At 34.6% G+C, this 24,753-nt stretch overlaps 1 protein-coding gene across 4 annotated transcripts in view; it reads right to left on the bottom strand.

Moving 5' to 3' along the window:
- Window positions 1-3,498: 3,498 nt before the first annotated feature.
- Window positions 3,499-24,753, bottom strand: part of LOC113866403 (protein DDB_G0276689) — a 29,296-nt gene continuing 8,041 nt past the window's right edge. For all 4 annotated transcript variants that reach the window (XM_027501313.1, XM_027501312.1, XM_027501314.1 and 1 more), the window contains exons 10-36: window positions 24,168-24,242; window positions 23,934-24,005; window positions 23,241-23,378; window positions 21,175-21,328; window positions 20,626-20,993; window positions 19,310-19,773; window positions 18,367-18,705; window positions 17,704-17,928; window positions 16,939-17,029; window positions 16,478-16,555; window positions 15,952-16,242; window positions 15,627-15,824; window positions 13,978-14,466; window positions 13,461-13,622; window positions 12,963-13,292; window positions 12,790-12,872; window positions 12,555-12,659; window positions 11,787-12,015; window positions 11,120-11,482; window positions 9,396-9,497; window positions 8,245-8,388; window positions 7,875-7,963; window positions 7,320-7,402; window positions 7,104-7,219; window positions 5,783-5,868; window positions 5,391-5,490; window positions 3,499-4,220 (exon numbers count right to left, since the gene is read on the bottom strand). In XM_027501313.1, the coding sequence (XP_027357114.1) occupies window positions 4,155-4,220; window positions 5,391-5,490; window positions 5,783-5,868; window positions 7,104-7,219; window positions 7,320-7,402; window positions 7,875-7,963; window positions 8,245-8,388; window positions 9,396-9,497; window positions 11,120-11,482; window positions 11,787-12,015; window positions 12,555-12,659; window positions 12,790-12,872; window positions 12,963-13,292; window positions 13,461-13,622; window positions 13,978-14,466; window positions 15,627-15,824; window positions 15,952-16,242; window positions 16,478-16,555; window positions 16,939-17,029; window positions 17,704-17,928; window positions 18,367-18,705; window positions 19,310-19,773; window positions 20,626-20,993; window positions 21,175-21,328; window positions 23,241-23,378; window positions 23,934-24,005; window positions 24,168-24,242 (5,040 nt within the window). In that variant the 3' untranslated portion in view covers window positions 3,499-4,154. The remainder of the gene's footprint in view (window positions 4,221-5,390; window positions 5,491-5,782; window positions 5,869-7,103; window positions 7,220-7,319; window positions 7,403-7,874; window positions 7,964-8,244; window positions 8,389-9,395; window positions 9,498-11,119; window positions 11,483-11,786; window positions 12,016-12,554; window positions 12,660-12,789; window positions 12,873-12,962; window positions 13,293-13,460; window positions 13,623-13,977; window positions 14,467-15,626; window positions 15,825-15,951; window positions 16,243-16,477; window positions 16,556-16,938; window positions 17,030-17,703; window positions 17,929-18,366; window positions 18,706-19,309; window positions 19,774-20,625; window positions 20,994-21,174; window positions 21,329-23,240; window positions 23,379-23,933; window positions 24,006-24,167; window positions 24,243-24,753) is intronic.

The raw sequence follows: 24,753 nt of genomic DNA, 5'->3' as shown, positions 1-24,753 counted from the left end.
GAAATAATTACGCATAATGATAACTTTGTATATGGAAAGAAGAGATGTAGGTGATCCAAGGTTTTGACAGAAGTCCTCAGTGCAGTTCGGTCAATCTATAGTTTGAGGGAAAGGCTCAAATTACAATTATGAGCCAGAATTTCTCTTCTGCGATTTTTGTCCAAATTATAATTTGAGGGTCTTCGTAAAAAACAAACTACACTATTTCGACGGGCTTCTTGTTTTCTTCTATGGATTATTTAAACCTCATCTCTTATGTTTGAACAATGGCATTCTCTATCATCTATTTACTATTAAGAAAATCAGGTCCTCCCTGACACCTGTAGGTGAGCTGCCCACATTAGCTTGTTAACCGACTTTTATCCTGGCAAGCAAGGAGGTTCTTCGAGAGAATCTACGCACGGAAAGGGAAATCAAGAAACTATCTTCATTGCTCTTAAAGATTACCGTTCCTCACGGACAACCTAGATTCATATTGTTGATTTAAATCATTTGAATATATTTTACTCCTTAAACTTGGAACCTTGATTGAAAGACAACCACAAACAACCGTGATATGTGGATCACAAATTGGAGATTTGGTTTTGTAGTCCCCTGTTGGTTTCTTTGGCACTAGCACGGTAAAAAAATTCGTGCAAAACTATGAATGAGTACAAGAGGTCACAACAACAATGAAGGTACATTGAAGAGTCATACAACAAGGGGTAGGTGCATTACATGCTTGTTCATACAAAACATGTACAACTAGCTCCGCCGCTTGGGTCATCTATGTAAGTATATTTTAGAAGTTAATCTCCGAAACCTCTTGTGAACAGGAGTATTTACAGAGTAAAAATATCATCCGAACTGTTATAACATAAAATTATGATTTTATTTGAATTAAGTTAAAAACAATACGAAAATCACACTAAACCAAATTAATCATTTGCATTTTGGAGTAGATCAGTCACTTTAATTTTTATCATTTTTGTAAACAATAAAATTAAAATTTTTAATTAATAAAAATAAAATATAATTAATCAAAGTACAACTTGAGTCTTGTACTAAAATATAATTTTTAGAATGTTCAAAACTTACTTTCTTGAAAAGGAAAAAGTTGCTAGACTCTAGTGAAGTTTCAAACCCTTAGCTCCCTTTTGCTTGAGAGGCATTGCCAGACCTAGGAAACATCATAGCAGGACAACGAGGAGTTTCTACCTTAGAAAGCTTGTCACTCAAGCGACTGAAAGTGAGATAGAACACTCTAAAGCACATATTTTTTAAACATGATCTTCCCTCTTTTATCTAGTATAAGGATAAAGTGTTAGAATTTAAATATTTTAATATTGTTCTTTGGAATGAAGAAATCATTTAATCAGTCTTGAAATAGTTCAATATTTTCTCTAATACTAAAGACTGATTGAATGATCACTATTAGAGTTTATTATAGAGTCTTTGTACTTAGGGTAATAAGCACTTATAGTAATTAAGATTTATATCCAAAACTTAGGATACTTTTAGAAGATTATGAATAATGTTGTTCTCTTTGAAGCTAATCCTAATAGTTAAACTGTTAGGAAGGTCATTTAATTTTAATTACCTAAATAAAAAACTAGAAAAAATACGGGAAAAAGAATATTTTCTTGAAGATTCTAAATCCAAAGAATGACTTCTTCTTAGTAAAATTTGATAACATAGAAAATAATAAGCTAACTCTTTTTGAAGGGTTTCAACTCATTTTAGATCATCATCTGATGGTCCAAAGGTGGAGGCCTCTATTTAGGCCGAAAGATCAGGATATTAGGAAAATAGCTACTTGGATGTGCATCCCTAAGGACTCTAATCTTTCTTTAGAGTTTTATAATGAGAAATTCCTATGGTAGGTGGGTGTTGCCTGAGTTTAATGCTAAAAATTGATCTCATACTTCTTTATTGTCTAATGGTAGATTTGGTAGAATCTATGTTGAACATTGTAGCATGAATTTAAGGTAGAATATGAAACGTTATACATCATCTGCTTTTCTTGTGAAAAATATGGCTATAAACAGGAGTAATGTATAAATACTCTTAAATCTTGTAAGAATAATATAGAACCTAGGCCTATTAAGGAAGAAGATGGGTCTGTTAATCAACTTAATATATGTGAGATGAGGTATATCATAGGAATAATTCAATAGATGAGCAAATCAGATTTTAGCATTGGATGTTTGCTAAAAAGCATATGAGAACAAAATTAGGACAATTCCGTTTTAGTTGATAACCCAAACCTTTGTGAGAAAGGCAAGGAGTTAACCTTAGTATCTAGGTTTGATGTATTAGATAACAATGAATTTCAGCTGGGACAGGATGGGATATTTGAACATAGTAATCATGTTAATAATAATAATAATAATAGAGGTTGTGAGAATAGTTCACAATCGAGTGAATTTACTAACACTAAGTTTAATAATAAAAATACTATTGACCCAAAAATAGGCTGTTTAGATAAAATTAAAGTTATTCCTAAATAGAGAAAGATGGGATGGATAAAATGGATAACTCTTAGCTTGAGAAGGCAAATGTATGTGAAGTTAAGAAGGATATCATAGAGAAATATAATAATAAAGAATTTTTTTCTTAATGAACAAATTTCGACATGATTTAAGAAATAACTATAAAAGAAGTAATTTTATATAGGACTTAAAGAAAATATTATATAGGGTTGTTGCTAATGATATTTGGCGTCTTTTATTCCATAACACTCTTTCCTTCACATTTCCATTTTAAAATTAGACCATGTTGATCTTTGGGTAAAAATAAAAAGTTAGAGTATCTGACATAAAATTAAAACTTTTAAATTTTTAGCTCCCAAGTAATCTATAGTAATTTTTCCAACTAGATTAATTTTTTTTTATTAAGATATAGTTTTGGACTAAAAATAATATATTTTATTAAAATAAAAATATTTTTGCTTATATTTTTAATAGAAAAAAGTATATTTTTAATTATATAGAGAGTATTTCTTGTAAGGTTTAATGACTAATCTCATGAATTCCTTCCAGAAAATTTACCAATAATTTCTAAATCATGAAAAGTATTTTTGGTATCATTATTATAAAGTCAATTGAATCACTCTAAGAAATAGGAATACTATTTTTTTTTCATAAAGTTGCCTTATTTTACAAACATAAAAATTTAATTAAAGCCTTAAAGAATGAAAATAATAACTAAGAATATGATCTCCTAAAACTAAAAAATATTTTTCTTTTAGGTATTTTCAAGATCTTTACTGCGACCCTTCTCATTCTAAATTTCCTCTCCACAATTTTACTTAATTTTCTTCTCTTAGGGACATTGATAAGAATAGGTTATATGCTAATGTGTTCATTGAAAAAGGGAAGACATCTTTATTCACTATAGAAATTTTAAATCTCTTAGCTTTAATGGTCTACATGCTTTATTTTTTAAAAATTAGTAAAACATTTTAGTTTCCTTTTATTTATAAATTTGTGGGTGATTTAGCTGGCCTAACCAACCGTACGACAAAGACAAGTATAATTGAATGAGCAGATCAATCGAAACATGATCCGCCTTATGATCAATAACGTTGATATCATATGATTTATCGAGTGACACAATCAAAATAATGACCTTTACAACAACTAACTTTGATACATTGACAAATGCTCAAAATTCATGTACAATTTTTCTATTCTAAATCATCTATATTATGCTACAAATTGTAGAATTCTACTTTCTGATGCTATATTAAAGAGTAATTTCCGTTGGCCCAAAGAGACCATTGAGTGTTTAACAACTTGGCGCACCATCATCGTTGACATTCAGGTGGTCCCAAATTCAGTGAGATTCGAGGATAAAATTTCAGCAATTTCTGCTTAGGCCATGTGATGATTTTTCTCTACTAATCTTTCAAACCTGGTAACGGTAGCAGTACCACACACATGTTGGACCAACTCGGACGTTAGTTTGTATATACCTCAGACCAAGAAAACCGCTTCAGCAAATCCAGAAACTGAAATCTTGATATTTACAGTTAATGCTTGATTCACATTGCTTTGGTTCGTTCCACTTCCCTTGAGAAATGACAATGATCTAACACCAGTTTTCTGGACAACTAGTGCATCAATAGGCCAAAAGAAGCCTGTTGGACAATCTTAGATTCTGTTAGTAATAGATTACATGTACTGAGCCAACCATTGCTTACACATATCAAGCACCGGAAGTGCATTTGCATGCAGTGCCTGCCAGATTGAAAATAAGGTAAGAGAAATTGAAGAGTTTATTAGCAAAAATGTACGTTTACAGGGCATGAAAGCAGTAGTGATAATGAAACACTATGTCAAGCTTACAACCGAAAAAAAAAGGAAGTTTTTGATATCTAACATCCAGGTGGCACTGATAACCCTAGGGCAAGTGTTAGCATCCCTAATAAATAACAGGAGTGGGAGGACCCGTCAAAACAAAGAAAAAAAAAATGATTTTTTTCTCAATTAATAGCCATAGGGCTGTAGGTAAGTTAGGAACTTAAGGATATGCCAACTATTCTGCAATTAAAGTATTTTCTTGTCCTTCGGTTAAGCCATCAATCACTTTCCTTTTGGTCATAAAATCCAAAGACTAGAGAAGGGATAAGTTTAGGTATGGAATTTACTAGGTATTGAATATGGCATTGGTTCTTTCCAAGGAGTTTTGAAACATTTGCTCCTTTATTACTTAGAATTAGAGACATAGGAATTCCCTCTGGTGATTACTGAATAGATGTTAGATACTTAAAAAACAGAAATCAGAGGAATAACCTTAAAATTGTTAATTTTTTTAAAAAGGTAAAATGTGAATCTCTCTTTAGAAATGCCGAGCAATGGTGGAGAGAGAGTTACAGGAGGCTTCCCTGATATGTTACAACCCATAGAAGTCCAGTACAAATGTAGTTGGACTAGCAACCAAGTAGAGCCCATAGAAGTTTATCTTAAATTGTCATATGATGTGCGCATAAAAATGGAAAACTAAAGAGGCTTGTCATATGATGGAATCACGGATTGGAAACAAGGCTAAATATTAGATAATCCATGTGACACTAGTAGGGTGCATCAAGCTGAGCCCCTGCCTTGAGGGGGCACAGATTAGGCTTACCAGAATCTCCAACTATTCAATTTCCCAGTAGATTTAATGCAGATTTGCTATCATTAGAATTAGAAAGCTATATGATAGCCTTGGTTTGAAGAAGTGTGTTTAGAATATGTAGGGCTTTGAATCCTAGCTGCTATGCATTTCTATAGGTTAGGATTCATAGTAAATTTGTAAGCCTCACTCAGCAGTGTTATTGAATACAACTGATCGGTTAATTAATTCCATTTGGGGAGTTACAACGAAATGAATCTTATTGTGGAAGCTGAAGTTGATAGAAAGTTAACCTGATGAGCAACATATTGAACATCAGCCACACTTCCACTCCGTGAAGCAATTTGAAATGCACTTTTTAAACGACCACAAACAACACAAGCAAGAACCTTCCTGCATGCCCATTTCAAAATTAAAATAAACATATAGAGTGGTTACTGAATTGCTACAAAGAAAAAGCAATGTGGAAGGCACGTGACATCATGTATTGAGCATTTGAGCCCCCACTATCTAAATCTCTTTTGAGTAATGATAAAAAAAAAATAACAGTAGATGTAAGATATCCAAATATAATTTGGTGGTGAATGAATAATGATTGATAAAAACTATCAAAAAAAATTCTATAAAAAACTCACATAACAAGAGAATTAGGAAGTGCACGAAGACAACTTGATAAAGCCCTCACCTGTGGCTGCTAGTTAACATGTCGATCAGACGGTCTGGGCGCTCTTTATGCTTGTTGGCATATACATTTATTGCAGCACCCAAGACCTACACCATTCAAAATGTTTTAGCTGCTTAATATTTCGTAAAGATAAGTTCACTTGTTATAAATATGAAGACTCTTTTTCCCAGTTACAGGACAAAAGATGAGTTCGAGAAGGCACATTTTAAATTAATTACCAGTTTTGATAATATAAACCCCATCGCTATTTCTATACATGCAACAACCTCCCTTTGATGCTAATTTAAAAAGAAGCAAGCTTATAAACAAAACAATAATTAAATGCAATATAGTAAACTAGTGGTGTGATGGGCCATTGATCAACACTTACAGGAGAGGAAAGAAACAGATAGATGGACCAAACAGTAGAAAAGGGCTGTTGGATATGAGAGATGATAAAAAGGGATAAATATGGTTCAGGGTTTAGAGTTTTTAATGTTTAGCAGGTAGGGTTTATACCCTAAGTTTTTAGTATTAGGGTTTTAGACCCCTAAGATTAGGGTTTAGGAATAGGGTTAGACCCTAGGGTTAGGGGTTAGGTTTAGACCCTATGGTTATGATTTAGGTTTAAATCCTAGGGGGTTTATGGTTTATGATTCAGGGTTAGTGATTAAATCCTATGGTTATGGCCAAGGGTCTAGACTGTAGTGTTTAGGTTTATAGTAGGGTTAGGGTTAATGATTTAAGGCTAGGGTTTAGACCCTACGATGTATGTCTAGGGGTTAAGATTTAGGGTTTGATACTAGGGTTTAGGTTTAGAGATAGGGTTTAAACCTTATGGTTATGGTTTAAGATTTATAATTAGGGTTAGACCCTATGGTTTAGGATTAAGGTTTAAACTCTAGGGTTTAGGTTTACAGTAAGGGTTAGACCCTAGGGCTTATGATTGGGGTTTAAGCCCTAAGATTTAGGATTTAGGCCTTATGATTTAGGGTTTATGCCATATGATTAGGGTTTAAACCTTAGGGAAAGAGTTAGGCCATATGGTTAGGGTTTATGGTTAGGCCCTATCGTTAGGGTTTAAGCCCTATGGTTAGGGGTAGGGGCTAGGGTTTAAGCTTAGGCCCTAGGGTTAGGGTTTAGGGCAGGGTTAGGCCCTAGGGTGTAAGCCCCTTGGTGGTAAAAGTTCTCATCAACGTCACCTACAAAAACTAGCTAGTGGTGGCAACATTCTCAATTTTGTTAAGTTTCTAACTATAAGCAGTTTTTTTTACTTTCAAATAAATTAAAAACGTGTTTTTTTTTTCAAGCAGAAAAGAAAAATAAAATGTAAGTAGATTGCCTGGTCCCAGTCATCATCATCTATGGTCCCCTTGATGTTTCTAAAGAATTCTGTCAATTGGCTGCCTCTTTTTCTTTCAGCAAGAGATGCAGCAACACCAGCATATATATCAACAGCTGCATGACACAATTAAAAGACATGGGTAAGCTGATAACACTTTTTTTAGCTAAACTTTACCAGGAAGACCAAATTTAAAAAGAAGAAAATCAATGTTACCAGGAAGACTGAATTCATAGATCACTTGGAAAGCTAAATCAAAATTCTTCTCAACAAGAACCTCTGCAATTTTACACCTTCGTCTGAAATTTTAAAAACATTATGAGCATTCATCATACATTGACATATAAAACAATACACGTCACAATAGGAAAGCATCTGAATGCATGCAATAAGGATAGTGGAGAAATCCAAATAATCTTCAACGGCAAACCTTAGCAGTCATTAAGTGGACTACAATGATAATAGAGACCATAAAGTTATCAAATGGCTTAAAAAAACACTTGAGATGGAAGAAATAAATTACAAGTTGTTCTAAATCCTCCATCTAAATACTTTTTGTCCATGGATCATGTTAAATATATAACCGTCTATGTATTTTAACTAAACAACTTGAGCTTTTGGGATAGTTGCTTTATGCCATGGTATCAAAGCCCTATGATACTTGGTCACGAGTATTCTCTAAATAAAAAGTTAATTTCAGCACAAAGTAGGGTGGGCTTATGGTCCACTCCAAGTCAAAAAGGGCTATATATATATGTTATTTAAACAAACCTAAAAGTTTCAGGATCATTTGGATTCCCAAAAAGTGAATGTTTCCATTGCGGTCCTTCTAAGTCATTAAAGGATTTAACAACTTCAACCTGCAAAATACAACAAATCAGTATAAAAATAAATTTCACAAGCAACTATTAATCAGAATATATTAAATGACTATTAGTAAGAGGTAATGCCCTGTCAAATCAGAGCTTTGCAACATAATATTTGCATGTTCTTTCAAGGGCATAATAATGTCCATTATCATAGTCAAGGGAATTCTCTAATAATATCATTAAGTTACAAAATTGACTTTCCAAACTTGTTCTCGGAAATTGATTATTAAAACACTATGATCTCAATATTGGATTTGGATATATTCAATTACCTGGATTGATACCCTAGCAGAAAATTTGACAAGGCCTTCTTCGGTAAGCTTTTCGGAGGCACTTTTTCCTCTAAGACCTTTTGTGACAAGCTTGGTAGATTCCCCACCTTTGTGCCTTGCAGACAACCCTTCATCAAAATGCATCTACACCAATAAGCAAAAAACAGAATTATTAACAAAAAACTGCATAAGTGAAACAAATTTAAGATAATTAATGTACTATGTCTTTTAACAATTAATTGTATGTTTTTTTAACAGATGCACAAGGATCCAAGGATAACAGTTGAAGGCTTTTTTTTTTTAATTTAGTATGTCAATAAAGAAAGTAGTCAAAGAGAAAAAGATTATCCTTTCTTCTAATACTTTCAAAGTTTCCTGCTCTTGACCACTGTTCACTTTGTCACATCTCATGGCAATCTAATGGCGCTAACAATTTCATAACTTTGTAACTTCAAAATGTTTTGGTTCAAGCTCGTATCTACTATTTGGATATACCAAGAAAGTTGTGTGGTCTAATGAGACTACTACAAATTATTCACTCATGGATTAAGTACTTGTATTCTAATTTATGGGACCTTCACCAATCAATTTTATCTTAAATCTTAAAATGCATATTGAGATATTAACATATCAATTGTTATGGATAATGGTGAGGAATTAACATAGTGATTCAATTTCTTCCATCTTTCCTGAAGTACAAATCTGCTTCAAATGCATAGTAAATGCATATCGGTATATCAAATCAACTCAACCTTCATTTATGTTACCAACAAATAGTTATAGAATAAAAAAAGTGGATCAGCCAACTGTATCCTCATCCATGAATTAGTCTTCAATGAACCAACATTCCACAGTATGCCTTGTATTGTAACTATACTCTAAATCACTTCAACCCATATCAACTTAATCATTTCTGCTCTTTAAATTTAATATCCTTTCATGCAACAAGCACTCAAAACAAAACATAAAGAAAGAAAAACAGTCATAGAATTCAATATTCCCAGGCTTATATGAATATAACTTGGAAACAAAAGTTCCTTTACCAAAAGTAAGCCTATTATTATTGATATCTTGAATAAAAAATAAGCGTAAATGTCTTGAGCGTGCTCAAAAGCTACCACGCTACCTTTTTATGCAAATTATGAACATACCTTAGCATTTTCCAAATGTCTAATGGCTTCCTCTTGCAAAGAAGAATTAACAAACAACTGAATACAACAGAGTCCAGCAGCAACATGGTCCTTTTTAATTACCTGAATATTGAAGATCATTACAAAACCAAAAACATCTCCCACAGAAAAATTAAAATGTTATCACATATTATATTCAACAGTGCCATGTATTTATGAAAAATTTTGTTCCATGCAGGAAATATAAGTTATGCAATCATTATATTTGGATTTACAATAGATATTAATGCTATTATGACAATGGTGTTAATTACAGAGAAAAGTAATAACCAATTTAAAATATATAAATATTGACAAGAGGACTACTAATGGCATTGGGCAGCCTAATGGTTGAATATTGATCTTAAACTCAGTTCTGCTAAATTGAACTGTGTATTTGTTTTGCAACCTCCCTTTCTCTAACTGCATAGGGATCAACACTAATGACTTGGTGGACATATTAAAAGGCTACATAAAAGCATCTCCTTTGAATATGTCAATATAGCATAGCACAAAGTTTGTAATTTCTGGTCATTTGTTTTAGCATTTAACCAGATGCTTCTAACATCCAGAATGAGACTTTATGGAGAGTATTAGGTTCTGTCATTGTATATTGATAATTTTATGTCTAATCTAATAGAACAAGTATTGTACTTGTTAAGAAACTTGAACTTAACTCACTCCCAGAAGTTAACTCATAAGAGGAATATTCAAGTCTTTATAAGGAATATTTTGACTCTATTCCTAGTCAATATGGAAAATCTGGTGCAACGATAAGGCTGCTGCCTTGTGACTTAGTAGACATGGGTTCTAGTTGTGGAAACAATCTCTTTGCTCATTGGGGTAAGGCTGTGTACATAAGGAATATGGAGGAAAGTTATTGCGTAGACCAAATGTTTATGCATTTTTACAAATTTTTTAGGAGTATTTGGTTAGAGCTTAATGGATGGATGCATCTTAAGAATTCTCTATCTTGGTGGATAGAGGATCGGGGCCACTCACTGTTGTTAAACAGAAAGAACTAGAGGATATCAAGCTGGGTAGGACAGTATGTAAAAACTGGTCAAATCAGCAAGAAATCAGTTTGATTCTAAGAAGATTTTTGGCTAGGAATATGACTGAAATACTTCTTCTAGGACTTGGATTATTATCTTCCTTTCAGCTTGGTTATGAGAGTGAGTTAGAACCGATCTATGTCTAATTTCTAAAACAGTTTCGGAGCTTATCAGTCTTAAGTTGTCTCATCCGCAAATGTCCAACTTGTTATACTTCATGTTTCAGATGTCTAGTTGTAGGTATGAAGGGTTATAGTAAGATGTTTCATAGTAGTTAAGAATTTGACCATAATACTCCTTATAAAACTTGAGCAATTCTACTCCTTTGAGCTATGACCTATCTTTTATGAATAAATTAAGGCCGCAGTCTATTTCTAATAAATTTATTAAATGTGTTTTACATCCTTAGGCCAAACATTGGTTAGGTTTAGTGTTCTGAAAAACAAGAGGACATTTATCCATTGACAAGGACGGCTCCTAAATTTAACTAAAGTATTCCAAAATTCATAGGAGATGGTTAATAAAAACTCTGCAAAGAAGCCAAGAAACAAAAATGGGCAGACCCAATTATCTCCAAAGGTATAAAAAAGTTACTTCATAGTTTTAGCCTTGCTTCCAATTTTATAGCACCTGATTAAATAGAGAATTTACCTGAAACCTGTATAAATAATTAAAATGTTTGTGAGTTTCACAATAGAGGCAGATACGGGCAAGGGCTGTTGCTGTATACTGATTCACCACTGGATCCTGGGATTTACTAGACGACATTCTAGTTGAAATGACTTCCTCCAAAATAGGCATAGCACCATAACCAATGCACAATTCACACAGATCATCCATTGTTCCGTAATCAGTGGCCAAAGAATCTAGTCTTTGGGGTGATGAAGAAGACACTCCACTCATGATTGATGGCTGTGGTGGTGGTGGGACAGCATCAGGAGGAAAGAACAAGAAGCAAGCGTCATGGTAGTGACCATGCCTAAACATAAAACCAAGCAAATGCTGGCGTGCATACTGCAAAATTTTAAACAATTAGGAAATAAAAAATATATATATTAGATTATACAAAAGTTAAAAGCATCCTGAACATATATAGATAATTAGATTATACAAAATATATATATTACAAAAACATTAATTGTAACTAAAACCTTTTTTTTTTGTTTAAAAATAATGAAATGCAGAAAAATATACAGAGACTTATGATATAAATTCTTCAAACTGATGAACAGCTATTTAAATTAACAATAGATTGCAAATTGCTAAGTTATGAGAGCATTCATAAGCCTATTATTTGCAGAAATGGAGTTATGCTCACCTCTTGTAGGTAATGAACACATTCAGTGTATCTAACATTATCCAGGTTACTCCGAGGACCATCTTCAAAGTCTTGACTATATACAGAATTATTATTTGCAGACACTTGTGATCGTCTTGACCTCTCTGAACGGGGAAATGTTGATGGCATGTATAAGATGTTGAGATATGAATCAGCAGAAAGAGAATCATCCAAGATTGTAGGTGCACTTCTAGCTAGGTGTTCATACCTGAAGCAGAAATGTAATCAGAGATTATTTCTGTAAAATGACTAAGATCTAAAGGTGTCTTCAGTCCCTATTTTTCCCCCATTGATTTCCCTCCTTTTCCTGCTATTCCAGAAAATTTGCGAGAAATACTTCCAAATAATTAACCAGCTTTACCAGCCAGAAGTCAAAGCATAAACATTTAGGTTTGTGGTTCAGATAACTTTATGCTCAAAATATCTAACCTAAACTGCCCCAATTGGGTGCACAATGAGCAGCAACCTCTGAAAAATCTAGTTACCCAACCATCTTGTTCATGACAAGAAATATCAACAAGTCTCACCATAGAAACTTGATTATCTAACTGTCTTTACAAGATCTTCAACCAAAAGATAAAAAGGACATAAATTCAAATGAGGAAAACAATGCAAAGATTTAATATAAAATATTAGAGATATTCTCGACTCTTGAACACAATTGGTCCAGCTTATAGTCTTTATAAAAATAAAAATCCTGTTACAATACAGCAAAAAGACAACGATCATAAATGCATGATATCTTACATAGAACGAACAGCAGAAACATCAACTGGTGGGCCACCTTCAATTGTATTAATAATCTCTAAAATCACAGGTCCAGGATCACCCTTGTGCAACTGAAGAGCTTGCCTGAAATGAAATATAAATATATGAGATATATAACTATTTAACTGTGCTCAAGTCCTGTCACTACAAATGATTCAAAACTGTAATAATGACTGAGCTAAAGCATTATCCCCCAAAAAAGAGTTTCACATACTTAAATTTCACTCGAGCATGTCCGTAGCGCTCCATCCGAATCAATGCATGACCCCATGCATTCCACACTGGGAAAACATCAATCTAAAGAAAGGCAATATTCTTTATTTAAAACCCATAATAACTAAACATATCAATTCAAATAAATAAAAGGCAGGCAGGTGATTTGTCTACCTTACACTTTCGGCAAGTATACACAGCCATGCTGTACCTTTCCTCCACAACCAACCTGTCACAAAGATGGGCAGACGACTCTCCATCAGCAATGTCATCAAGAGAAGCAGCAATCCCTGATCCCAAAAGGCTTTGAAGTAGCTCTGCACGTCCCAGCCAAACATCTGCCTGTGACAAGACTTCGGATAGCTCATCTGTGGCTTGACTACCCACACTAGAGCTACCAGCATCAGATGATGTGTCATCAGCATCTCTATTTCTTTCCCAATTACTTGGCAAGTCACTACCACCAGTGAGCTTTCTTAGCAGGGACTTGGCATAAAGTAGACCCTGCAAATGCAACATTAGAATAATTGCATGTTATATTACAAGCAAAGTTCTAATGATGGAAAATGACAACGATGCTGTCATCTCCCCTGAGCAAATAAACATAGTGACCCATCATTATTAATCACCAATAAAAATCTTATAATAGATTAATATATTCCCATTAAATACCTGGACAAATGTTTCTGTGGCATGATATGCTCGTCCAATTGTTTCCATAGATGCATTCTCAGGCAACTGCTGAGAGCTTAAGACATTCTTCATTTGATTAATGCACAAGTCAAGGGCAATTTTGGCAGAGGCTGATTCATCAGAACAAAGAGCAAGCAGTGCCTATAGAAGGGAAAACCCAAGCATTCAGCAGAAATGAATGAGATTGTTAAGAAACTTGAGCCTAACTCACTCCTAAAAGCTAGTTCATAGGAGGAATACCCTAGTTCTTATAAGGAGTATTCTGACTCTATTCCTAACCAATGTGAGACATCTTAACAGAGATTAATAAAAGCAGTAAAGATATATTCAGTGAAGACATTAAGAAACTACAATGGCTTCAGCTATCACTATTAGCACCCAGTGACTCCCAACTAAGATAGCTTCTATTATATCAGAGCTTAAAAGGCAGAAATATTCTATTAATTCTCAAAAATGATATCCTCCTAGAAGAGCAACTCATTACTAATTACTATACCTTGAACAGTGTAATATCAGGGCCACTTTCATATCTGTGAGATGAACGAATGATTTCATCTTTTAGTGGGTCTCCTGTAAGCATCCATTCCTCAGCAATTGAAACAGAAGGAAGCCGCTCTTGCCCATCTGTTGAAAAAGATGAAATACGTTCCTCTTGAATTCCAGTCATTGCTTCCCAAGCAACTCTATCAGAGGGAGACAAACCAGAACTTTTTCTTTTCCTATAAACATCTTTTGGAGCATTTTTGTCCACTGTATTTTTTGGAGCCCATGAAAAAGCTCTCCGAGCCTCTTTCTGTAAGTTACTTAGACTGCTCGTAAAAGACAACCTCTGTGGGGCACCTGATCTTGCCTTCTGCTTTGGTCTGGATCCTGAGACAGATATACGATGTTCCCTAGGAGGCGAGCTGATACTGACAGCGATAGCTTTAGTTGCATATGTAGTAATTACATGATTGTCTCGTAAAGAAGGAAATTCCTTCAATATCTACAGAAATACAGGTAAACATCCCACTGTATAAGAGAGAGAAGTAATCAAGAAGATTAAAGAAAATATTGTGTAAAAAGTACAGACAAAAACAAGCTATATGTGAGACAAGCATCCCAAACGCTTTATTTTCAATCATTTTTGTCAAAATTGTACATTTGTGCAAAGGATCATCAGATTCTACACTTTTCATGCGGCTTCCAATACTAGAGATCGTGAGCTGGTGGGATCATTCAGGACAATCATCAAGACAATGGAATTGTCGATCTTCAGTAGGTGGTACCACCCACAACTTTGACAGGTTGAGCCGTACAACCTATGACTTAAGCGGTTTTGACCAAAACTAACCTTTACTCTCTTAATTGTCTCTCAGTACATCGTGGTTCATGGCTCTTCATCAGTCTCCATTCTTCATGGATCCCTAGACATCAATCTCTCAAACCTGCGATCTACATATGTTCTTTGTCAGCCCCTCTGATGCAGTATGAGTGGTTCTGTTCCAGACCTCCAGTAATCTCTCACACCAGCAATTAATGCCTACATTCCTTCTTGCTCTCAATTACAGGGCATGTGATTCTCTGTTCCAGACTCTAATAATCTCACAACTGCAACCTACACCCCCTGTTCTTCGTCAACATCTGGTGCAGGTTGAAGGGGTTCAAATTCAACAGTATTGTTAATTTGTAGCTGTGTCTCTTCTCAATCTCACACAAATGTTTTTACTGAGGGACAATTTTCCTTTTGTCCAAAACCCTCGGTATCAAGAAGCCACCTTAGGTCCCACTAATCTGGCATGTTTTAAAAAATTTATGTATTTTATATTAGGATATATTTAGCTTGTCCAACATCTAGTGCAGGTTTGACTGAGGAGTTATATATAAAAAGTTTTTATATATTTTTTAAATTGTTTAATAAAATGTTGTTAATTGTAAATTAAAGGCTTCTCTCAAGGTATTTTATATGTCTATTATTAAATATAACTTTGTATTTTAAGTAAGATTTTACAATTTGTGTTATTATCACATAATTTACATGCATTTTACTTTTAAGTAAATCTTGATTTTGACAACCTTGCTATCAATACTTCCAAATATAGTAGTAAATGGGAGGGGGAAAAACATGCTAGTGAAGGTATTAGATTGATGTTAAAACTGCATTACCAGAGCAGCAGATTGCAATTGTTTCCTCATCAGCAGCACTTCCAGAATCAGATGAGGATGCTCATGCAGGGAAGAACACCTTTGCTGCCATGGCACCGGCAAGACAGCCAGCACACGAAGCCCTAAAGCCCACGAATTAAGGCGGAAAATCTCCACATCTGACAGATTCCCTTCTCTCCGCTTCAAGAAGAAGTGAACCTTCAAATAAAGCACAGAGAAATGGTCATCAAAATGAAGATTCAATTTCAAATATCCATATAGAACTGTTTAAAAATAATTCTATTAGTAAAAAGGGTAAAGATATCATAAAGAAATGCTAGATTACAAGAAGTTGCTTTGACCGCAAATTGGGTAAAAGTTGCATTGCACCCATAGCAACTGGCAGAGCATCATCTGTGTCCCGTAACGAAGAAAGAAAGCGTGAGGCTTCGGCTGGTCCTCCACCATTAAGAGGATCAGCTGTTAGAAGCTTCACAAGCTGCCGGCCCTGCAATTCTCTCCGTAAATCAATTGATAATCCTGCACTTTCTGCCACTTCTAGTGCAGCAGAAACAGCTCCTTTTCCAGCTAACCTAAGTGCCAGCCCCTCTGGATCTTCCTTGCAATCTGCTTCAACCTAAGTTTTTTTTTTTTTTAAGGCCATGAGCCACCATAAGAGAAAGGAAAATTGAAAAAGAGAAATATGTTTCTAGAAGCTAAAAAGTTATCAATATATCAATTACAGGCTGTACACAATTAAACTCTCGTATACACAGATGCAAACAATCTAAATTTCTGGAGAAAAATGATAAAAATGACATAGCATTTCTGCATTAGACATGTATGTCAAAGTTCAAAGAAGAGAATACAACCTCTTGCCAGCTTGTATAATGATCATCTGCACTTAATATGTGGCTGTACCTCAGTAAATCTTGTTTCATTTGCAAAACCTAAGCATTTCAACAAATAATGTCATCTTAAGTCTAAAAAGAATGAGATATGGGTGGGGGTGGGGGTGGGGTGGGAGAGAATTAAAACAAGGTTTCAAAGGAATGTAGTAGCAGTGTTTGTTTCATTTGGAGCAAAACTTGGTCTTTTGCATGGCTAGCTTGTAAATTGACCACTGTCAAACTCACTGTAATGCTTGACCGAAATGTATCCAAAGGTATTTTGATACCAAATTCTTTTAGTTTGGGAGGGGATAGACTGTTGCCTACATTAGATATGTACTTTCTATAGATTTGGAAACCATTTAAGAGTACCCATGCATCATACCATAGTAGTAATATTGATACTACAATGGAGCTTTAAAAGAATAAGTGGAAATTTTCACCTCTTTCATATTAGAATCATTCTCAGGTAGATGGCAGCTGCACATTGTGAGAACATCCAAAGCAGCATCTAATTCCCATGAGTGCACATACCTATTATAAAGTTTTGAAATTTAAAACTGGCATTACAGGCTGAGACAAATACTGGATAGCACAATTTAACAATGATTAAAATTATAAACACAAATAAAGAGAAAGCAATAGAATGTGTTAATAATCAAATCATAAAATTTTAAGCTGTTAGCTTAGGTGGATAATCAGGAATGGTTTTATAATTCTAAATGACTCAACATGCCCCCCTCATACAAGTAACAAGACTGCTTGGGCTTGAGGCATCGACAGTGCATAAGCCCAATTTACCTCGTATTAAAATTTAATTTACTTATAAATTGAGGTTGCAAGGATTGAATTCATGAACATTTTGGTCATTGAGGCTTTGATATTACGTTAAGAATTAACTCTCCTAAAAGCTTAAGAAGTTAGGTGTGACGTTGAAAACGGTTTCATATCTCTAACAGAATGAATTGAGAATCACATGATTGTCAATTCTAGCAGCACACACATTCTGACATACTATTATTTAATGAATGTAAAGTGGGTCACAAAAAAAAACTTATGCCCACTCTCTTTAGAGTGATCCACATGAAATCCACCCAAAAATAGTTTATTGAAAAGTGTATCTTATATGCTGTGTTGCTAGCATTTCCCATAAACTCTTCACCCCAGACACATAAACTTGCTTCACCAAAATGAAATGATATACACACCGAAGGGCTAATCTAGCAGCCAGTTGTTTGTCCTTCAACCTTAAGCAATACTGCCAACTATTGCTCCAAATATTACGTCCTCCAAATCCTTGACGCTGTATGGAATTTGAATGGATTTCTTCTGCACGTTCAATGACTGATTGAAGTAGCTGATCAGAGGCTCCATTACGTATAAAGCGATCCGAAAGTGCAAGAGCATCCATTAGCTTTCCTTCATCAATTAGTCTATAACAGAAGCAGAAAGGACACTCTGTAACATGTAAATTGCTAAAGAGAGACAAGTTGTGAATTGGTACAGACATGTAAATTACCCTAAAACTGTCAACAAAAAAGGATATTCAGAAAAGTTGGTACAGACACAGATCATGGTTCAAAAGGTATGGGTGTTTTCTACTCTTCCACATTGCCTATCTCAAACAACACTAAAATAAAAAGTTCTAGAAATGGAAATTTGTTTTAAAGTTGATGCAAAGTTCAGATTATGATGAATGAAGCTAAATTACCATTACAAGCAATCATTAACACTAATACGAATTAAATAGTGAATGTGTGTGTACATCTTGTTTGCACTACTTACACCAAGTTGGCAACATTTTAATGCAAGCGCAACAAAACTTAATGTGAGGGGAAAAATTATAGTTTGAACAATTTGAAATATGATACCGTTCCACTGCCTTCTCATATGGTTCTTCATTATCCCAATCAAAAGAAAGGAAAACTGTGGTGTCGAGTTGACCAGCTTCAGATTTTGAGGAATCACGCCAGAAGTCTGTGTTTTCAATCCCTTGGCTATTTAGGTCTGCCAGAGCTACAGGGATTGCACTGCCACTAACAATTTCATCAGGCTCTGATTCTGTCTCAGTGTCATGTTCACGAACTCTCTTAACAGAAGTTCTTGCTTCAAGATTGTCATCATCAGCTGTTTGATTAGCAGTTACAGCAAATTCTGACACTCGATGGAGGTTAGTTTGCATTTGTATCCATCTGTTTAAAGTTGGGAACCTGTGCACCAGATGAAAAGGTTAAACAAGCATAACCATATGCTAACATGAGATGTGAACAAAGAAATATTTGGAGAGAAGATCTTGGACTGCTCCACCAATAATCACCAACCCCACAAAGAGATCACCTTATGGAAGGATCTATAATTTTCATTCTACCAAAGCCACAAAAATGAATGGAATAAAAATGTCACAGGCTGAAAACCATTGCTGTTCCAAAATGTCAATTCCTTTTTACCTTCCATATAAAAATTAAATACTTTTTAATCTTACATTTATGCAATTTTAAGCAAGGATTTTCTTAAAAAGCTTCATAAAAAAGAAAAAGTAAAAACTTGCAGGACCTACTAAATTAATTCTTAATCGACTTACTCTAGCTCAGAGTCGTCAGAGACACAAGTTACAAAAGGGCAGTTGTATAACATTATATAAGAAAATATATTATGATGGAAAATCTATAAAGTCAATAATATTCAAATGAAAAAAAATTATATTATTAATGATTAAGTATCTAAGATAATATTTAGATACAGACTAAATATTGTTTGCACTAAATAGTTGAAAGAAAATACCATTGCCAACCAGTACACAGAGGGGATTGCTACCTTTCAGATTGATCAAGAGCAAACTCATAAAACAACCGATCAGCATCTGGAGCCTGAAGTAATCCATCACTCAAGGAGCTTGAAATTGAAGAGCTACTACTGTTGTACAGTATACTGCTCCCAAATACACATGCTAAGACAGCCCTCACTGGGGATGTTTTTGCCAAATGTTTCACCACATCCAACTGGAGAGGGTACAAAGCCACTCCAGGTGTGGCTGAAGAACGAGAATAGCAATTAGGCTTAGCATCTTTGGATGAGGGAGACAGCACTTTACTTTCAGAGAAGCTCTTAGTGAATGTAGGAACAACTGGAATGCATGCCCATCCATGTCCAGCTCTAGGCGGATAAACCGGTGGCACACATGCAGAAATCACCTCGTGTACAAAATCAGAACACATAATTTCAGCTACCTTCCCAGCTGCATCAGTACTGCCTCTTTCAAAAACAAGACGGGTCAAAAGCTGCAAAAAAGAACAGTAGAATACACGTGGTCAAAGGAAAGCAAAATATGCTCAAGATATAAAACAACAAAATTTCATGACTCCATCAAGGTTTGGGAAGAGTCAAATGTATGAAGCAGCCTTAACCGCCACGAGCAAAAAGGCTATTTCTAAAAATAGAATCCATAACCACCAAGTCACCCGGCAGCAGTCTTACATTACATCAAACTAGGTATTATTAGGGAACAAAAAAAGGTAAACATGCAATCTTTATCTAAATAGATGGCAGAAAATGTTAAATGTGAGAGTGCTGAGATGAGTGCATAGAGAGGTAAATACAAATAGGTTGTCAATGTTGAACATTGTTGAATTTAGAGGGGTGGTTAAGAGAGAGAGAACAGAATCTTTTAGAGAGAAATTAAGAGATTTAAAACAGCTTTCGTATTCAAGAAAATGTAGTACATAGGTTTGGCATATTGTTTCACATATATAGTCTAAATAAACTAAGGGGAGAGTAGAGAGTGGAGACTATTTTCGAGCCAATATTAATTGAGTGCAACTTCCTAAACACTAATACCCATGAGTACTAAATACATTTTATCATGTGATACACAAATATACTATTTCCTAAGTGCTAATACTATTACTATCTCCAACAAACAATGTAATAATGAAAACAAGGTTTGCACAGTTTTCATCGGCATCCACAATTGCAGTGCAGAGAGGCAAAAGTGATATAAGATTAACTTCTGATTACGAAAATAGATCCACTGTTAATTGCAACAGCAACTTGCTTAGGATATTAATAATCATGGTAGTTGTTAGTTCTCAAATCAGACTCTGTCAATTATTCAAATATTTTGAGAATCTTACATCCTTAGGCCACTCATAAACGACGGAGAAAAAGTTAAAATCATGAGTAGTATCAGTCCCATCAACTATGTCACCAATTGCAGCAACATGAAGAATGAATTGTGACAGATATGTCATAGGTTTGCCACTCAAGGGAGTAAATATTCTCTTCCCGGAATCTTTAATATCATAACCAGCAGACTGCAAGCCAGACTCTCCTCCAGTTGAAGTTAAAGGTATTTGTTTAACAACTCTTAACCCAAGCCCAAGTACAATGTCTTTATCATTGTTGGAAATAACACCCCGATCAGCATATAATCCTTCACCTCTAGTAGTACTCGATTCAGTTTCTTCATCAGCAACAGCTCGTGCAAGGTTATGAAGCTTACCTGATTGAAGTATAAAAATGTGTTATAATCATAGAAGTAGTACTTGATAAGCATAGACTATACCCCATCGTTAGAATTTATATGGAAAAAAAAAAAAAGAATAAAATGACCATCGTAAGTATACATTTTTTGCAAATAACAACACCATCAACATGCCTAAAGTAAAAGAAGAAAGACGTACCACTCAGAAACTGCCGCTTGCCCATATGAGCATCTTCAATCATCTGATGTAGCAAAGCAAGAGCACGCTCTCTCTGTTCTAGCCGATAGGACTCTTTCGACAACATGATGACAATATCCCCAGATAGGATTGCCTGGAGTGCTGAAGGATTGTCCTGGAGGAACATATCATATAAACATCATTACCAAGATCACAGCCTAATTCACAGCATTTATATGTTCTATGTTTTTTTGGTATGGCACTTGTATATGCTGTATAAGGTACGTGCATAAAAGTATAGGTGGAACTTTGGCACATTCTCCACAAAAAATATTAAGGGGGAAATCATAATAAAAAGAAAATTGAAACAAAAAAAAAAGGCAAATCCACTTGGTAAAACCTCCATTACCAAACGGGAAAGGAGCAGATAACATACAAGGTATATTTATGCTCAGAGAACCTTAAGATAAAGTTTTCCTTGGTGTATGGAACATCTTTTGATTAAGTTCAGTGGCTTTGCAGTATCAAGAAAGGCAAAGTTTTGATTGGCAGTGTGCTATTTAAGCTGTTCTTTGGTATATTTGGCTACATATAAATGCTGATATCTTCATTCAGAACTATTTATTTATTAGAGAGTAGGATTATGTTTGTAGCTTGGATACATTCTTCAGAGTGGCATTAAGGATGTATATCCTTGACTAAAATTGGGGAGTTCTTTTGTTTCAATTGGTTTTTTTCATTCAACTTTTTCTTTGGGTAGGGAGGATGCCTTATCCTCCTCTCCTAGCATCTCTTCTCAAGTTATAATAAAGTTTCTCCACTTATCATAAAAGGCAATAGATATGCCAATCACACGTGGGGAAATGCTGGCAAACACACTCTTTTGAGCACATTATTGTATCCTCTTGTGATTGGTTAATTTTTAAAAAAGTTAAAGCAATTTTTAAAAAGTAATCAATTTATGAGGTAAGTGCTTTGACTTATACTCTCTCTAAAGCCTTCAAACAGTGGCACATCACCAGCCTTGCTCAGCACAAATAGCTTTATTTCTGACATTCTACTACCAAGCTGAGGTGTTATTATGCAAGACATTCAGATTCAATCAATCACAGAAATCTACTTATGTTAAGAATGTTAGCGGGATGAGCTGAGGTGTTATTATGCAAGACATCTTCAGATTCAATCAATCACAGAAATCTACTTGTGTTAAGAATGTTAACGGGATTTGCTTCAACTACTGTATCACACATGTACTTGACCTACGTTACTAGTATGAATAGAACTAGGTTAGTGTTTTGTATTATCACAACATCACAAAAAGATTATTAAAAAAATGTTACTATTCAAAGAATACAGCACATTACACTGGAAGAGAGAGAGAGAGAGAGAGAGACTAAAGCACAAAAGATATCCTGTCAAAAATTATTTTAAAAAATGTTACTATTCAAAGACTACAACACATTACACCGCGAGAGAGAAAGAGATACTAGAGCAGAAAAGACAACAATAATAAGTGAACATGCCTGTCAGTAAGAAAGTTATCCTGTGAAAGTTGCAAACAGGGAGACTAGTAGATAGTCTGAAAAAGTATTTAATAGTCAACAAACTATGTTGATTCAAGAAATGCCCAAAAATATTTTAAACCCTGAGCATGTTCTATTATGTAAAAGTCCATTGGGTTTGGATTTTTGCACACTATTTGTGCAAAGATTCATATAGCCAAGTGAGAATGAGGGTATTGAACTCTAAATTTATTGATCAAAAATGCTATTATACCATGTCAGTCAAACAATCACATAACTTTAAAAACTCAAACTGTCAAACAAGGCCAAAAAAGTGTTTTGTATCTGCATATAAAACCATCTTAATGGAACAAAAACTAACATGGTAATTTAGTTGGCTTATGCCAATGCTTAAAATCAGAAAAGGAAATTATAGCATGGAAGAGACATTTCAGTTTTCGTGAAAATGATTCTTGACAACAACAATTGAGCCTTATCCCACTAAGTGAGTTGGCTAGATAGATCACACAATGCCTAAACAAACCAAATGATTCATACACTATTAAATAATATTCAAGCCATCACCTGCTCCAAGAACTCATGTAAGCGTTTCAGAAGACGCCGAGACACAGAGATGACTCCCACTTCAAGGACCTGATCCCAATAAGTGGATCCAACTTTGGGAGATCCTCCTGGATATATCTCAGATAACATAGTTTGGGCCTGCACATTGTATGAATAATAAAGAACAAAACATCTAGTCAACAGGACAAAAGCTTGCAAGATTAATCGACTAAAGGAGGACTAGAAATAGAATTTAGCAATCAATAGCGTATTATGAAAAAAAAACCTAATGGAACAACAAATATGTCTACAAAGGCTAATTCCAAAACTTATATCATAAAAATTACTACTTTACTTTAACAATGGCTCCCTTATTAACAACCTCCAATTTCTTCCATAGAAAGAGAGTAAAACTAATGAAAAAGATTTGATTTCACTCTATTAATATTAATAATATGCTAACAAGAAACATCTAATGGGCATGGAAGGGAAACACACTTTGTTACATTCTAAAACTAGTAAACAAGTCTTTAGAAACCTACAATTTGTAAACTTCAACAATGCCAAAATCAAGTCTTAATTATAAATTTCATGAAAATCTCTTTTGCTGCTGCTTGATTTCATCTTGTTCACACTTCCCAATCTGTAATATAATTTCTTTGTGAAGGGGGGGAAAATCATTGAGAGGAATATAATGGGAAAAGATGGCAGCACCTGATTCAATAGTTGTTGAGACATCATTGCAGACTTAGCTGAAGTTGCAGCAACATCTATACAGAGAAGAATCTGGCAAGAAACGTACATTCTCAGAACAAACAACAACAATCGAATCTTATCCCACTTAGTGAGGTCGACTACATTCTCAGAACCAACCATACACAGTATATTATTTTCCCTCAGTTGAAATGAAATAGTCTAAATTGCTCTCTTAGCATTGTAGGCACTTACTGTAGCCAAGGGACCCAACTGGGAGCGCAATGACAAAAAATCTAGATCCTGTACACGGGACATAACATCATCAACCTGCATACAAGCAAAAATATATATGCCCTCTCATTCATGAAAGAGATTAGAAGGTGCTAACAAGAAAACCATACAAAAGATTGCAACCATGACTAGTCAGCTCAACAAGGGATACTGAATAAAAAACATCTATGTGTCACATAAAACACAGAGGATGAGGTGATTTGAAAATGATAAAAGCATCTTCATGACTTCATGTCCAACAATATAATACAAAACCAATAAAAACAAAGAAGAAAAAGGGTGGAGGGGAGAAGCAAATCATAGAGGCCAATGATGGGGGTGTTCCAGCCAATAAACCTACCATTTTAACAAGCTAAAAGAATAAAACCATCCCTCACACTGCTCGTTTTATGATCACTGCATAAGCAATTTTCATTGGTTTATTATAAATGTTTTCGTAGAAATGGGGTTAAACTCTGGCAAAGAATAGTGGTCCTTATATGCAGCGTATTTGGTTGGAGCAATACATCAACATGCATAAGGGTATCTCATATACTTTAATCCACTT

The sequence above is a fragment of the Abrus precatorius genome, unplaced genomic scaffold, assembly GCF_003935025.1.
Source record: "Abrus precatorius isolate BTA unplaced genomic scaffold, Abrus_2018 Scaffold4, whole genome shotgun sequence".
Lineage (NCBI taxonomy): Eukaryota > Viridiplantae > Streptophyta > Magnoliopsida > Fabales > Fabaceae > Abrus > Abrus precatorius.
Note: the sequence above shows the minus strand (reverse complement) of the source record. Positions and strands in the feature narration are given on the sequence as shown.